This window comes from Periplaneta americana, chromosome 15 (genome assembly GCF_040183065.1).
Source record: "Periplaneta americana isolate PAMFEO1 chromosome 15, P.americana_PAMFEO1_priV1, whole genome shotgun sequence".
Classification (NCBI taxonomy): Eukaryota; Metazoa; Arthropoda; class Insecta; order Blattodea; family Blattidae; genus Periplaneta; species Periplaneta americana.
This window is the reverse complement of record NC_091131.1, coordinates 105,466,689-105,481,690: the sequence shown is the minus strand read 5'-3', so window position 1 is coordinate 105,481,690 and position 15,002 is coordinate 105,466,689. Positions and strand designations below refer to the sequence as shown.

At 35.3% G+C, this 15,002-nt stretch overlaps 2 protein-coding genes across 2 annotated transcripts in view; one reads left to right on the top strand and one right to left on the bottom strand.

Moving 5' to 3' along the window:
• spg (dedicator of cytokinesis spg) overlaps window positions 1–15,002 on the bottom strand; it is a 657,455-nt gene that overhangs the window by 149,070 nt on the left and 493,383 nt on the right. The window lies entirely within an intron of this gene.
• The window catches only part of Inx3 (innexin 3), a 50,340-nt gene that overhangs the window by 27,445 nt on the left and 7,893 nt on the right, over window positions 1–15,002 (top strand). Inside the window, exons 2-4 of the mRNA XM_069847978.1 lie at window positions 10,984–11,158; window positions 12,469–12,683; window positions 14,592–14,810. Of these exons, the coding sequence (XP_069704079.1) occupies window positions 10,996–11,158; window positions 12,469–12,683; window positions 14,592–14,810 (597 nt within the window). The 5' untranslated portion in view covers window positions 10,984–10,995. The remainder of the gene's footprint in view (window positions 1–10,983; window positions 11,159–12,468; window positions 12,684–14,591; window positions 14,811–15,002) is intronic.

The following is a 15,002-nucleotide window of genomic DNA, read 5'->3' as shown; positions in this document are numbered from 1 at the left end:
TATTTTCTTGATAACTGTCTTTCTTTGTTAAAAGTACTGTATTCAAGAGCTACAAAGTTTGATTTGAGAGATGTTTGAAATCGGCACGCAGAGGTTCACCACCTGGGCGCACCCGACCGTGCAAGGGAACACCATTTAACAAAGTGGCAGAGTAGAGGAAGTCTCGCATTACACTTCACTACTCCACTTATCGCTTGTCTCTTTAAATTACGTTATCCACCTTACAAGTGAGCGACAACGTAAGTCACATACGTTGTTATGATTACTCAGCGAATTTCACATTGTTCAACTTTTATTATCTTTTTATTTTGTACGTAGGCCTACAGCGTATAAATCACGAGTTGCTATGGTAATCCATCGTACTAAATTCAGTCCACGTTTTTTGACGTGAAACATCTATACTCGACCTACAAGGAAAGGAAAATTGTAATGTTTTGACAAGAAAGATTTATGGACAGTTTCTCCGAGTAATGTTTAATTTGGCTTAACACACGTTAAATTAATGGCTGTTTATTTTTAACGTTTTGTTAATATGTTTTCCATTTCTTCGACATAATTTCGTTTAAAATAGCCAACACTTAACTTTAACTGTCATTAATACTATTCTAACTACTCAACAGCAGTTGGTAATGATTTTGCACATGTAAGGCAATTTCTTATTGGCTGAAATTATTATTTAAATTCTGTACTGTAGAGTAAGTCATGAAACATGTATAATTTCATAACCTGTTACAGTAGGCCATGATCCATATACGTAGTACAGAGAGGTGATAAATTAAAGTTGTATTGACTACTATTAAATAATTATTATTATAAGTACCTAAGGTCATAGTTGTAATGCTAAATTTGAATTTTTGTTTAGAAAAATCTCAGCATTATGACCACCAGGTGAAAATAATTACAGGAATGTGTCTGTGAAGTCAACTGTACACAAAACCCCCGAGGAGAATTTCGTATCATATAAAATTCTCTAATCACTCTCTCTGCTTCACGTCCATGTAGAAATTATATGTAATTTCGTCTTGAAGCAACTGCTGCAGAAATATTTTATTATTTACTCACTGCGTATTTTGAAGCACTACTGACATCGGCTATAGTTGGAAAGAACAAGTAGCATAGAATCTAGAGTTAATAGTAGCTGTTGAATTGGAGCAAGTGGTCTGTTTCTGTTTGTACGATATTCAAATCTGACTTCAATTTCTTGCCACGTTGAGATCGCACATTTTCTAAATATTAAATGGATAATAGCTCAGAATTTAAATAAGCGTCAGTATGATAATCAGTTGACTTGTAAAGATTATCTTCCCTATATTAATATTCCAAAATATCTTTCAAATGATATATTATCAGTCTTACTCTAAACATTTCTTAAAGAGAGACATAACATACCCTATTATTTTCACAACTTTTGTCTGAACAGCTGTGGTGTTATCCGCCATGTTTAACTGTTTGTTAAATGAGTTAACTACCTGAAATCCTATATTTAAAGTTAACAAACAGTTAACAATCTGTTAAGCCAAACTAGTGTTGAAGACATGAAAAAAACTGTATTTAACGAACTGTTGAGGGTTTAACAGTCGTTAAGTGTTCTAACAATACTTGGAGAAACCGGCCATTACTCTGATATTACTCGTAGGACCAAAAAATTAATCATTACGTAAAATGTTATATTACACTTGTGAATAAATGGATTTAATTCAGTCATGGAAATTCATACATATTATATTTACCGAACACTCACTCGTGGATAAAATCTAGTTTTACTCGCGTATATTGTGTGTTTATTTCAAACCTTGCCGCCTTGGAGTTATTTTAGATGTGCAGGAGACACGATTTTGAAGAAAAACACGTCGATTTAGCTTTAGAGGGGGAAGTTCAGACAGAACCACTATTGACTGAATTTTCTGTAAATTTAAAATTGCATCCCTTATCTTCAGATACATAATTTTAAAGGGAATGATAACCCTATCCGTCTACCAAATAATAATAGGCCTAATAATAATAATAATAATAATAATAATAATAATAATAATAATAATTCGATCTTTTCGTTTCTGGGATTGAGCTAGAAACGTATCATTTAATGAATTAAAGTTTAGTTGATAACAGACAGTATTATGAGGATATTTTGCTAATACTGTATGTAGGCAACTAGAAAGCAAATCTATTGTTTGTCTTATGACTGCAGTTATTTTGTGGAATTGTCCGAAGGTTCTTTTTTTCTTTAAGATAGTTTATTTGTACATGCTATAACATCTCAGGTTATATCGGGTGTATAAGATCTTTAGATATATCAGTAGGCCGTGATTCTGTTTCAATTGTCATTATAAATGGTCTGTATTCATCTTTAACCCCTGTAATCGTATTATTGTTATTCATTAAATAAAACGTTTCTGGCTCTATCTCAAAAACGGATGGACTGAATTATTATTATTATTATTATTATTATTATTATTATTATTATTATCATTAGTATAATTTGGTGGGAAGTTTTGAAATGAAGACACGATAATATAATAAATACCCATTGGTGTCGTGTATATTTTGTAACATAGGGTGAAATATATTTTCTTTAATTGTTTATGTATGGTTCCCCGAGATGAAAAATAGTCGTACAAGATAGCATTTAAATCAGATTGTGTAAGCGTTAAAAGCATGACTAAATCATTTTTCGGGGTATTCCCATTTCCGTCATCATTATATAATTTCTCAACTCACTACAATCTCTTTACAGATGCAGGAGAATCTGAGAACTACTGCATAATACCATCGCTTTCGGGAGACAAATTACTTAGAACCCTAGAACTGACGCTGATGTCTGAGTTCTGAGTAAGCTACAACACCTCACTAGCAAGCACAATTTTTAGTGTACGGACGTGGACGTCAAAAGAATCAAGTTCATAATATGAATCTTATTATCTTCCTTGATCTTATATCACGCAATATTGAATTAATAGTGAGAGGAATAACACTCAGACACTGTCTCAGGATATGTATTCATCGAGCATGAAGTGTGGACTTTTAAATTCATTATTTGTAAAGTGAGAGTGTCTTGCGTATTTTTGTGCGTTTTCGAGCGGAAAATAACCTTGCTTGCTGTTTGCCTCAAGGTCGTTCTGTGTGGTCACAGCTGTCTTGCTGTATTATATCCAACACCATCCATAATGCTTACCAGTTGAAATTACACATGTTCATGGTACTGTACAAGTTACAAACTTTGGCTCACGTATTTTCCTTACAAATACAGCGGTGATTTTTTGGAGTACCCTACCCTTCACTATAATGTCCGTTCATCAGCTAGTTTCATTCCACGCTCATTGTTTAAGAATATTCTAAAACGGATAAATTTCTGTGAGAGAAGACGGGATATAAGAGTATACCAAGATTAGGAGAGAAAATGATGAGGAGAAAGGGGGAAGAACAAAACAGGATCGAATAGGAGATGAAGGGAATGAGAAGAAGAGAAAAAAAGGTGGCAAGAATAAGATAGGACAGGCCAAGACAGAGCAGAAGATAGGATAAGACGATCTACTAATTTTACACAGAATGGTCCATTTCGATGCCGTGTGCCAGACATTTCAGATATATATCTTCCTGTTCTTTTTTCTCTCCCAAGAAATAATACAGAATCTGCAGATGTACAGTAGTGGCAAAAAACCGGACCGACGGAATAATCAAAGTCCCCGAAATGAGCATGCCACGCCCACATTCACAAGATAGCGAGTAATCTATTGAAATTGTTATAGTTTAGACCGCTGACGTAGCCCATTTCGAAAGCCATTAGAAAATATGCTGGTAAAATTCATGTTCTGAGAATAATAAGTTAATTAAGTAGTAAAATATGGCTGCAATCGAGAAGTATTGGGAATAAATTTGAATAAGAAACAAAAAAAAAATCCTTCTCAGGCAGGATTCGAACCACGAGTCTTAGTTATCAGTCTTTCGTGCTCTGGAGTAAACAAGGCTCTGAAATCAGTTACAAGGGTCGGTCCGGTTTTTTTTTTTGCCACTGCTGTACAGTATATTAATTCAGTCTTGTAAAATTTTCAATCTAATTTTGTTTTTATTTATTAATATTATCTGGACTAAAAAGGTAACAGGGCAATAAAACAAAACAAGATAGATTAGAAAATGATTAGAAACTAGAAAAAGGACAGAAAACTAAAGGAAAGAAAGGGGGAGGAGAGGAGGGACGAAAAAAAAGACAAGGATAAAATACAGACGAGAAATGCAACAGTAAGAGTGAAAATAGCAGTGGCGTAGCGTCAATGTAAGCTAAAAAGCTCAGCTTCCCCAGTTAATAATAATTTAATAATAAACCTGCAGTCTATGGACAAAATTATGTATTAATTTTAATAGAATTTATATTTACGCGTTAAATATTGTGATGCGGCAGCTGTGGATGACTTGCGATGCAGCAGTAAACAAGAAGCCTGCACACACCAGCTTCCAAGCAGATTGGTTTCTTTCACTCATTCTTCTGTGTAACCCACCCCGCAGATTTTCCACCCTTTCTAACTACCTGGTCGCAAGGGTAACAAGAAGCTAGCTTTTACATTGAAAATAAGTAGTTTCCGAGTTATCCCTTTTCGTCAGTTGTGTTCAGTTGAAGTGTTAGTGTGCATTGTGGCTGATATAATAAATAATGAGTTAAATAACAGTTCCTGACACCAATTTACTTGAATTTTTAGGACAATTCCATTATCAAGACTGACTTACGAACAAAAGTGTGATCTAAAAAACAAATGACCGACTCGCTTGCTGTCAATGAAGGACACAACCAAAAGACAGATGCATACTTACGTAATGATACTAATACTGTATCTATTGATCGTTAATATTGTGGTTTCTCTAAATATGACAGGGTGTTAGCTAATGTTATACGTATACGTGTCTATTTGTTAGAGATATGTGTAAACCGTGAAATCATCTTTTACTACGTAACATTTGAGGTCATGCCTTATTGGTGTTACTTACGAGGTTCCGACCAATCTTCGACTGCTGACTTGACATCGACTACTATTTATTTTAAGACTGTATCTTTGTAATACGTTTTCTCATATTGCATGAAAGACAACTTGAATTAGCTTCCCCTGCTCAAGATTTCATGCTACGCCACTGGAAAATAGCAAAATAGAAGAAGGTGAATAATAAAAGACAAAACTAGAAAGAAGTAGAGAAGAAAGCCCTACCGCATCTCACTCAGCATATTGTCAATAAAGCAGACAGTAGTTCAGGCCTAGCCAGCTTCTTAGAGATCTTCCAATACTTCGCTTCTCCAGTCTGTCTTGCCCTTTTATCGGCTCATGTCATTTTCTCTAAGGGTTTCTGTATTAGAAAGGAAAATTAAAGAAATATTGCAACTGCAACAATTCTGACAGTATTCTAATATCAGTTTTCTTTAACATCTTTATGGGGGATAATGCAAGTGCTTAGGGAGGAAATAGCTTGGATCACGTTGTCGGGAGCTGTTTCATGGACCGAGCCATGAAGGAGGAGCGTGACTCACAATTCCGACTGGGGGGATGGAGTTGAGTTCCGGAGCGGCGCATACCATCAGACTACCTTGAACCCAACACACGGACGTTCATTGTCTGAGTATAACTCAGCCAGAAAAATGCTGACGACATTAGGCTATGGTTATTATGACGAGGAATTCTTTGCCCTCGACAATAATTGAACCTCTGAAAACATAGTAATGTTCTTAGGATGTCTGTTATACTGTTGATTGTTAGTGGTGAGAGGAGTAACGTATTTCTTTAAATGAGCTATAAATGTATTAGCTTGATTTTGCTTAATAACTCGTTTATTTTTCTGTAATTTGAATTGAAATGATATATACAGGAGCTCAATATGACAGTTCGTGGGAAGACAGACAATCGCACCTGTAATTTATAATCGCAGATACAAAAGTTAACGTTACTGCTATGTTTTCAAGTATGAAAGCCATAAGCACTTGGCGGTCCATCGGTTATCAGTTACTTAACGATGCTGTATCAACTGTCTGGTTATCTAGCATGGGTTGAATTAGTGATAGCGATATAAGTCCATGGAATTACCTGACATTCGTCTCACAGTTTGGCAGAAAACCTCGGAAAACTCAAAGCGGGATTCGAACACTGAAACGCAGCCGCGGAGCACACCCCTTGATTTTTTTCTTTTGGGATTAATAAAGAGCTTGGTATATGAAGAGAAAATTTAGAATGTGGAACATTTAAAGGACCATATCACTGAAGTGATATGCTACAAAATGTTCTGACTGGAAAATCCGTCTACAAAAAATGTGCATCGTCGAAAATGGACAATATATCGAGCACATTTTGTAGAATTTTCTTTTTGTGTCATTCTGATAGTTATCATTTAATGAATTGAAAACGATTAGAGATATCTAAAAACAAATTGCACCATTGTTAATGCACTGAAACTGTCACAGGTTAACCAAACAGTAAAACAGGAAAAGTTAATTACTAGAACTGCATAAAAATGCCTTTTCCAGAGCCTCCTTAGTACTGTACCATGTTATAAAATATCTGTAGATGGAGTAACTAATGTTTGTGTCATTATGACAGTTACCTTTAAATAACTTGAAAACGATTAGAGACATCTCAAAACAGATTGCACCAGTGTTTTTAAGAAAATTTCACATGATTTTGAGTACCTACATGACCCCCTTTCCATTTAAAATTTCAAAGTTGCATCTAAAATGGCGGCTTTTGAGATAGCTGAGGGCTAGAATCGAATATATTACTGGTAGAACATTTGGTCTTACAAATACTGGTAACACCTGTAGTAATCAAAAATCAAGCATATGGAAGATATTTATATGGTTGCAGACTTTTGATTCACCTGTATAATAGCGACTAAAATCGTGTCTAATACTACGAGTTACCATTTCATTGCGTTTTCACTGCTGATGGAATGTAAAACATTAACCTCTGCTGAAATAATATAATCTCATACTCGGTACCGGTACTATACAACTGGTCAATTTTTGGTTGTCTCAACTTTCCCATGAGACAGTCTTCTTGGTGGTCATAATATGAAATAGTAGAGCTCCGAACTTACATACTTTGAAAGAAAAACATTTCATATTCCAAAGTAGGCCTATAGATGAGGAGGCGAGCCCTGGCATGTGAGCTTGCGATAGGGGAAAGAATGAGCTATCAGAAGGAGAGTTTGTTTCATGATGGTTAATATTATACGAATCTACCGACATGGAAGTTCATCTCAAACTAAAACCTATCTTTCCTCTCCACACCTATTAGTGATATAGCCACGGCATATGATAGGGTCATAAGACAGATTTTACCTCCTCTTCTACATTGTAGCTCAATCAGCTTACTTGTTTCCAGGAAAAATGGCCATGGGTCGATACAGGACAGATCCTGACATTATTTTGTGATGAACAAACGATTGCAAAAGAGGTTAATTTATTTGGTTTTCCCCTGACGCTCATGTTCTACCATTTCCGTTATATCATCGCTTCTAAAAAGAGACAGCGAATATATAAATCTCAATGACTAGCATCTTCCAGAGTTAAAAATAATACATTTCAGTACAATCGCCTTACAAATATGTCCATTAGTCTAAGGAATACACAAATATGTAGAAAGTTGAATAGGTTGTCAGAAAATGCTTTTGGACACTGGAGACACTTGTGACGTGGTTAATTTTGTTCATCGATGCACAAAGAAAGAACTCGACGACGCGAGAAGTTTCCGCCGAAGCGTGAATAAGTATACAAATATTCGTGCAGTCTGATTGTCAGGTATAACCCGAGACTATGATTTCACTCCTACCACTCTCCTCAGTCCCGTTTTTTGTGGCATGGCTTTTTATGGTCTTGTGATTCCCTGAATTCTCAGGTATAAGAGACAAATACCTCTCCCAACTACAAACGATTTACTCAGTTTCCTAAATTCGGTCTGTTTTATAACAGAAACAGTACAAAAAAATGGCTATCCGTACGTCCGTCTCATGTCTGTGTTTTAGGATGTGGTTGTCTATTTTATGTCTCTGTATGTCTGTCTCTGTATTCACTGAAATTAATCTTATGTTCATGAAAATGAATTATATAGGCTAAAACTCAGGTTGATCATTGGGGCCTATGTACCCAACGATTAAGAGGCAGCTTTCGTGATTGCTTCAGTTCCACCTAAGACAAGAAATGGCATTGTCAATGTGAAAAATTGTTTTATCTTAGTAATCCATTATCCCTTCTCCAGATTACTGGGATCCTATTCATGTTCGTCTAACTAAAAATTTAAAAAATCCAGAAATTGGTTTAAATTAAATTAGAGCTAGCTATGCAAATTCTAGCCAGAAAGAGAGAGAGAGAGAGAGAGACAATTTCAATAGGTTGTATGGACCCGTTCTGACTCTTCAAGTGGATGTAAAGCCGGATTGACACGGTACAAGTGTACTTAGATCAATGCTGCCTGGATCGTATCTACAGTTTCATCCAAGCCCACTTGACAGGGTTGTTACATCCAAGTTCAGTAGGACGGTGACCAACTAACTTTGTTCCAAGTGGAACTTTTGTGTGATTAAATTGGCGTTAAGTGGACAAAACGCTTGGTGAAACTCGTAAAATGAAACAGAAAATATAAATTAGAATATTATGAATGGAAAAAAAAAAAAGTGAGATTCATGGAACTATATGAAGTAGAGGAAGTGTTACGAACTGTAAGAACAAGGATGCACTGAATTCAGCAGTAGAAAAGATAACAAAGAATATTAACATTTATAATTTTGGTGAGCCTAATGTTCTAAAAAAATTAACTCCATGCGAACAACTTGTGGAAAGAAAAAAAGGCAGAAATATTAAAGCTTCGAATACAACAGGCTCGGCAACTTAAGACATTTACGTTCCTAATATAGTATGGTACGCTCACGTGGTGTGATTAACAGAAATAAATTAACAAATCTGGGAAAGCCCCACGCCCAAGGATTCAGTTCAGAGTCCAAAATTCCTTTCTTTTCTCTCTTATACTTTTTTTAAAATATGGATTTCAAACTCTTGTATGAACATACCCGAAACCACTACCACACCTTCCAAAACCAAATCCGCCATCTTACTTACTGACCGTCAAAGTCATAGCCTTCGGAATCAAATTGGACCAAGCGCACTTATACAAGTGTAGGCCTACTTGGTCCAAGTTGTGATCCAAGTACATTTGTACCGTATCAACTCGGCTTAACTTCAACTCTGCTACTTGCTGGTTGCTATAACGACATAAACTGTTTTCATATGGATATTTGCTGTAAATTCTAAAAACTGAAGACTCAAGAGCGAACAGACAAAACTGATTCAGTCGATTTGATTGCTTAGTGATTCACCATTAGTCAGTGACTATGTTGTAAACACCATTGTTGTGTATGTAGTGATACCAACACATAGATTTCATTAGCTTGACCGCTTCGACACAGATCGCGCATTCCAAGTGTACAGTCAACTCAACAGGCAGTGGACAACACTTGGCAACCGCGGACCGCATTCGATTCGCGTGATAAGTGAAAACTTGCACAGCCGCGACACGTGCATATCTACAAGTGGGAATTAAAGGCTTTAAATCGTAAGCCATAGTTGTTATATCACGATAACTCTTGGTAACTGAAAACTGAAAATATTATGGCGCAAAGAAACTGTGAAATTATATTTTGACAGCTTTAAAATCACGTATAAGGACATATGAAAACTATTAAATAGGTCAATTAAACTGTTTCTCTGAAAGTTGTCTTCTGGCCTCGAACGACAATCTGTAAACCAAAGATAGTTTTCTACTGAATATAGGACATCATTAACGTTATATGTAACAATTAAAATAAGCACTATTTTAAGTAAATGTTTGTCTACCTGCGATAACATTGCTACAGACCTCCTCATTTGCAAGATACAGCACTCCTAATTGATCTAGAGGGACATTTAACACACAATAACGACCGTTTTGTGTCATCGACGTAATTATACTTCTCTCACCCTGCTGAATCCTTCTTGAAAGCTCTAAGCAATTTCGCTGATAATTATTATTCTGAATAAAATATTTTTGGATACATAAAGTTTATAATCATTTCATTTGGCATTATTTATCACTATATAAAATTCAGTAAGAAAATATTGACATTATTTATCACGACATAAATTCGATAAGAAAATATTGGCATTATTTATCGCGACGTAAAATTCGATAAGAAAATATTGGCATTATTTATCACGACGTAAAATTCGATAAGAAAATATTGGCATTATTTATTACGACATAATTCAGTAAGAAAATATCTGTCGTCGGTTTGTAAAAGGGGACATGTTCAAAATGACAAATTGTTGGAAAATCGCAAAAGTTATAACTAAGTTAACAAATTAAAATATTCGTATATTTTTTTCTAATTAGATCACTATGGATATATACATTCAGAATCTATGAACATTTTAATTTTTTAAGTCGGCTATGATTTTTTTTTACGATTTCCCAACACTTTGTAATTTTGGACGTGTCCCTTTTGCAAATCGACGACAGATATTTACAGTCGATTTTTAGTAAATAATCGTTTTGGCATATGGACTTCAAAGAAAAAGTCTTATAACAGAGACAAAGAAATAGAGCGAGGAATTATGGCGGAAAGTGTACGTGCTTCTGTTGACAGTTGGTTTCCAAAGTCGAGCACTCGAAAATGGAATTCCTCGACTGGAAGCTTAATTGAGACACGCAAGTCTTATATGTGTATGTCGTAGTTATCGCTACTCATAGACTTCTGGACTAGTAAGGTTCTGAATCAATGTTTCCACTCCTTTGCACTAGAAGTGGTTACAATCATTATCAATCATGCTTTGAGAGCTCTGAATATCCAAAATTATATTCAGAATATGTTAACGTTATAAGAGGAAGTCTTAAGTAGGAAAGAAATAAATATCAGTGGAAAATAATTGCTTTATTATCTGATTTTTACCAATGTTTAATTGAAATGCATGTTTCTTTCTTGCAGTAAGAATACAAGATGGCTGTCTTCAATCTGGTTTCGGCAGTCGCCGGCTTTGTCAAAGTACGATTTCTGATCGACAAGGCAGTCATAGATAACATGGTCTTCAGGTTCCACTACCGCATCACATCAGCAATATTGTTCGTCTGTTGTATACTTTGCACCGCAAATAGTTTGATAGGTAACAACTTTATTTGACTAGAAAAACAAGCATAATCTACATGGAATTGAACATACAAAATATCTGAGCCGTCAAAAGAGAAGCAGACAGTACGCAGAAAAAGAAACGACGTTCAATTCGCAAATTTGTATCACTACGTAACATTATTTTTGTACCTAAGATGCATCTGCACATATTGCTAACGATGTAACCTAGCAGACATACGCAAGTTTTCATACATTTCGCCCAAAATTTACTGAAAGCAATTGGGACTAAAATTAGGGCCTATATACATACATATATAAGTTATCTATGTATTAAACTATCGTAAAACATTTAAACTACAAACCCACTAGCTGTAACTTGAAATACAGCTAGTCATTGCTCATTCATACATTTCTCGTACAGATTTTTGTTTCAATCATTTTGTGTTACATTTTAATTCTTGTGAAATTTTATGTAAACATGTATTATGTCTTTTAATTTTTTAGTGTCTGCAGACCCATAAAACAGGAGAAGTCTTATGACTGAAATAATTTAATAATTGAAGGGGGTCAGAATGAGATAGTCCAAGGCCACACTTTTAATAAAAATAGTATTTTGTGCGAGTTCATTTCTTACACATATCGCTGGCTAAATGTTACAAGGGTGTCTGTAGTAATATTTCTGATACAGACATAGAACCTTGTAATATTGAGCCAGCGATATGGTGAAATATTATAAAATTTACTCAGTAGTAAGTAGGGCGCTGAAGAAATTATGATACCGCACTAATAGTAGTGAACTCTGAACCTTTAACATGTTCTCCTGTAAATTTTTGTCTTTGTGACTTGGAATTATATTATTCTCAACCCTTCAGTTTTCTGACTGCTCCATTCCATGATGGTACAACAAATATAACAATAAGTTTTGTGTTCTGTCAGCTTGTATACATTGAAATGACACAGCTGGACACGGCTGAATTAGATAACAATAATCAATTATCAATATAGTCGAGATTTCGTTTGTCACAGCACATACAGAGTTGAAAAGTTAATAAGCATTGCGAAAGTGCATGCTACTTTATTCACAAGATGTTAAAGAAAACCTTTTCATTAACAAGGCAAGCTAATAAAGATTTCATTTTGTTAACCATCGGCTGATCATCCTTTTAACAATATCAAATTTCGTGTTCAGAACTAATTAGCCCCTTGAGAAAGTAATCTTCGTCAGTAGACTTACAGAAAGACTCCTAAGAATATCAATTTTTAGACCTTAACTACTGAACAGTCTCTTGAAAATGACCTCGTCTCTTCAGTTCTTAAATTTTATCATGATAAATATTATTGCAGGGGACCCCATCAACTGCATCACAGACCATTCCATCCCGGGGCACGTGATCAATACGTACTGCTGGATCACGTCCACATTTACGCTCCCGCATCAACAAGGCAAACCCGTGGGAACACACGTAGCCCATCCGGGAGTCGGAAGTTACGTCGAGGGCGACAACGAAACTCGCTACCACTCATACTACCAGTGGGTGCCCTTCATGCTCTTCTTCCAGGTGAGCTCTTTCCTTAGAATGATACAAAAATTCTAATCATTGCTATCTCCTGAAGAGAAGTTAAGCCGGTGATAAAGTCTCGTGTCACTAAATAGGGACTCCAGGTAAAATGTACCAGCAATTCCTTATTCAATGCAAAATTAAACTCTTGCTAGTAGTTTTTCTTTTATCTTATTAAAGAGTGAATAATTCCATCTGGCAGGTATCTCACATTAGTTAAGGGATTTCAAACATTGGTTTATTTTCAATTACAATTGCAAATACGAAATTTACCACGGTCCCTTTCAAGGATTGGTTCGTTAGGTTCTTTTATTTCTCACTCTTCCGTGAATTTTTATCACATTTCTGACTTCTTTCTACAAGCTTGATCCAGTAATTGTAGGACTAGTAGTTACTTTTTTCCTTTTATTTCTTCTCTTTGTTTTTCATAGTTTGTTTATATTGTATCATTTCTTAGCTTTGTATTGCAGATAGGTTTGGTAGGATTCTTTGAGTAGGAACCTCGATCCCAATAATGTTGGCATACCAATATTCCCTTATAAAATTATGATATTTTTTTCTGCGATTGCAAGTCCTCATCAGCACCATCACTATCATCAATATCTCTATTATTATGACGGTCAGAACTGTTCCGGTTCCATATTAATTTCTTGGCCTTTGTCATACTCGGCTGGTCGTCTCTTCTTCCTTTTGGAGTGTTTGATGTAACATCTTTGGTCAGAACATGATAACTCCAAAGTTGGCCCTTTTTAGCTAAAAGCCCAGCTCTATATAAAAACAGTTCTCTTTCGTTTGGTATATTCGTGATATCTCCATCTAATCTTACATTATTTTCATTCGCATTTGTATGTAAACTAGAATTTCTTTAGGAACATTGAAAATAAAAAGCTTTTATCTCAAAACAGGTTTTTTGGAGTAAAGTTTTGACCAAACACCATAGATATGTTTGAAGTATTGTTTGTCTGACATTCTATTTATACGGTTTATTCAGTTGTTTCTTTTTGTTAAAATTTGGTATTGAATTGATTTTAGTTTAACCTGTCCGTTATATGGCGTTTCTAATTCTGTGTGTGCATGTACATGACTATCAGATCTCAATAACTAACTTAGATGAAAGAGAAAACGATGGTGGATTGTTTAGAAGTGGTATAGTTTGAACTTTTCCATTACTAGCGAAGATACAACAATATAATAAAACTTCACAACTTTACAGTGTTAAAAAAAAAAAAGTAATATATCTGTGAGACTGCTGACGATGGCGAATACAACTCCGAAACAGCCGTACGAAAAATTCAAGATATATTACCTCTTCTTTTTTACATTTTGACACTGTGAAGTTTTAAAATTTTATTATAGTCTATATATTAAAATGTTATAACGCGAATCACTATCAAAGAAATCTATAGGCCTACAAAAACTCTCAACGTTCCAATATCTCCCCCCCCCCAAATACACTTCTTCGTCGAGTTGTCTACTTTTTTCAAGTCCATAACTCGCATCCTTACGAGTCAATGACCATTTATTCTACAAAATTTTAATTTGACTTCTTTTCTAATGGGACTAAACTTACCTGTATCATTATTAATTTCCATCTTTTATGAAGATACACTAAAATTTCAGTAATTAAAATTAAATATTTGTTAACTGTTTTATTACCTGCCTTGTTAACACTGAGAGACTGAAATTTAATGCTATTTGGTATAGAACAGCATGGCAAGTGCAACTGAAAATTATATTTATTTTTAACTAGAGTTCATAAGAATTTTAGTTACATTTTATCCCACTTACAAGTAAACTAATGAATATGACTCTGAAATACCCTATAGAATAAACTGCTAACGAAGGCAATATTTACTGCCAGTTTTCTACATATCAGTCAATCATTAATCATATATTGTAATGTTTCAGGGAATTCTGTTCTACCTGCCACACTGGATTTGGAAGAACTGGGAAGAGGGCAAGATTCGAATGATTAGTGACGGCATGAGAGGGTCCATGATCGGTTCCAAAGACGACAGACGAGACCGCCAGAGCCGTCTCGTGCAGTACATCATGGAGACTCTGCACCTGCACAACACCTATGCTGCCGGCTACTTCTTCTGTGAGGCCCTAAACTTCATCAACGTTGTGAGTGCTAATCACTCTTGGAGCCGTTTCCCATTTATCATCAATTATCGTCAGTATCACCCTTTTCAAGTTTGGGTTTCATCATAATAGTTAACGTTCAACTGGTCAAACTCTGGACCAAGTCATCTATTGGTTACCAAGCCTCCCATTAGAGCAGAAGTTCGCGAGTTTAAATCCAACCGAGGGCTATAA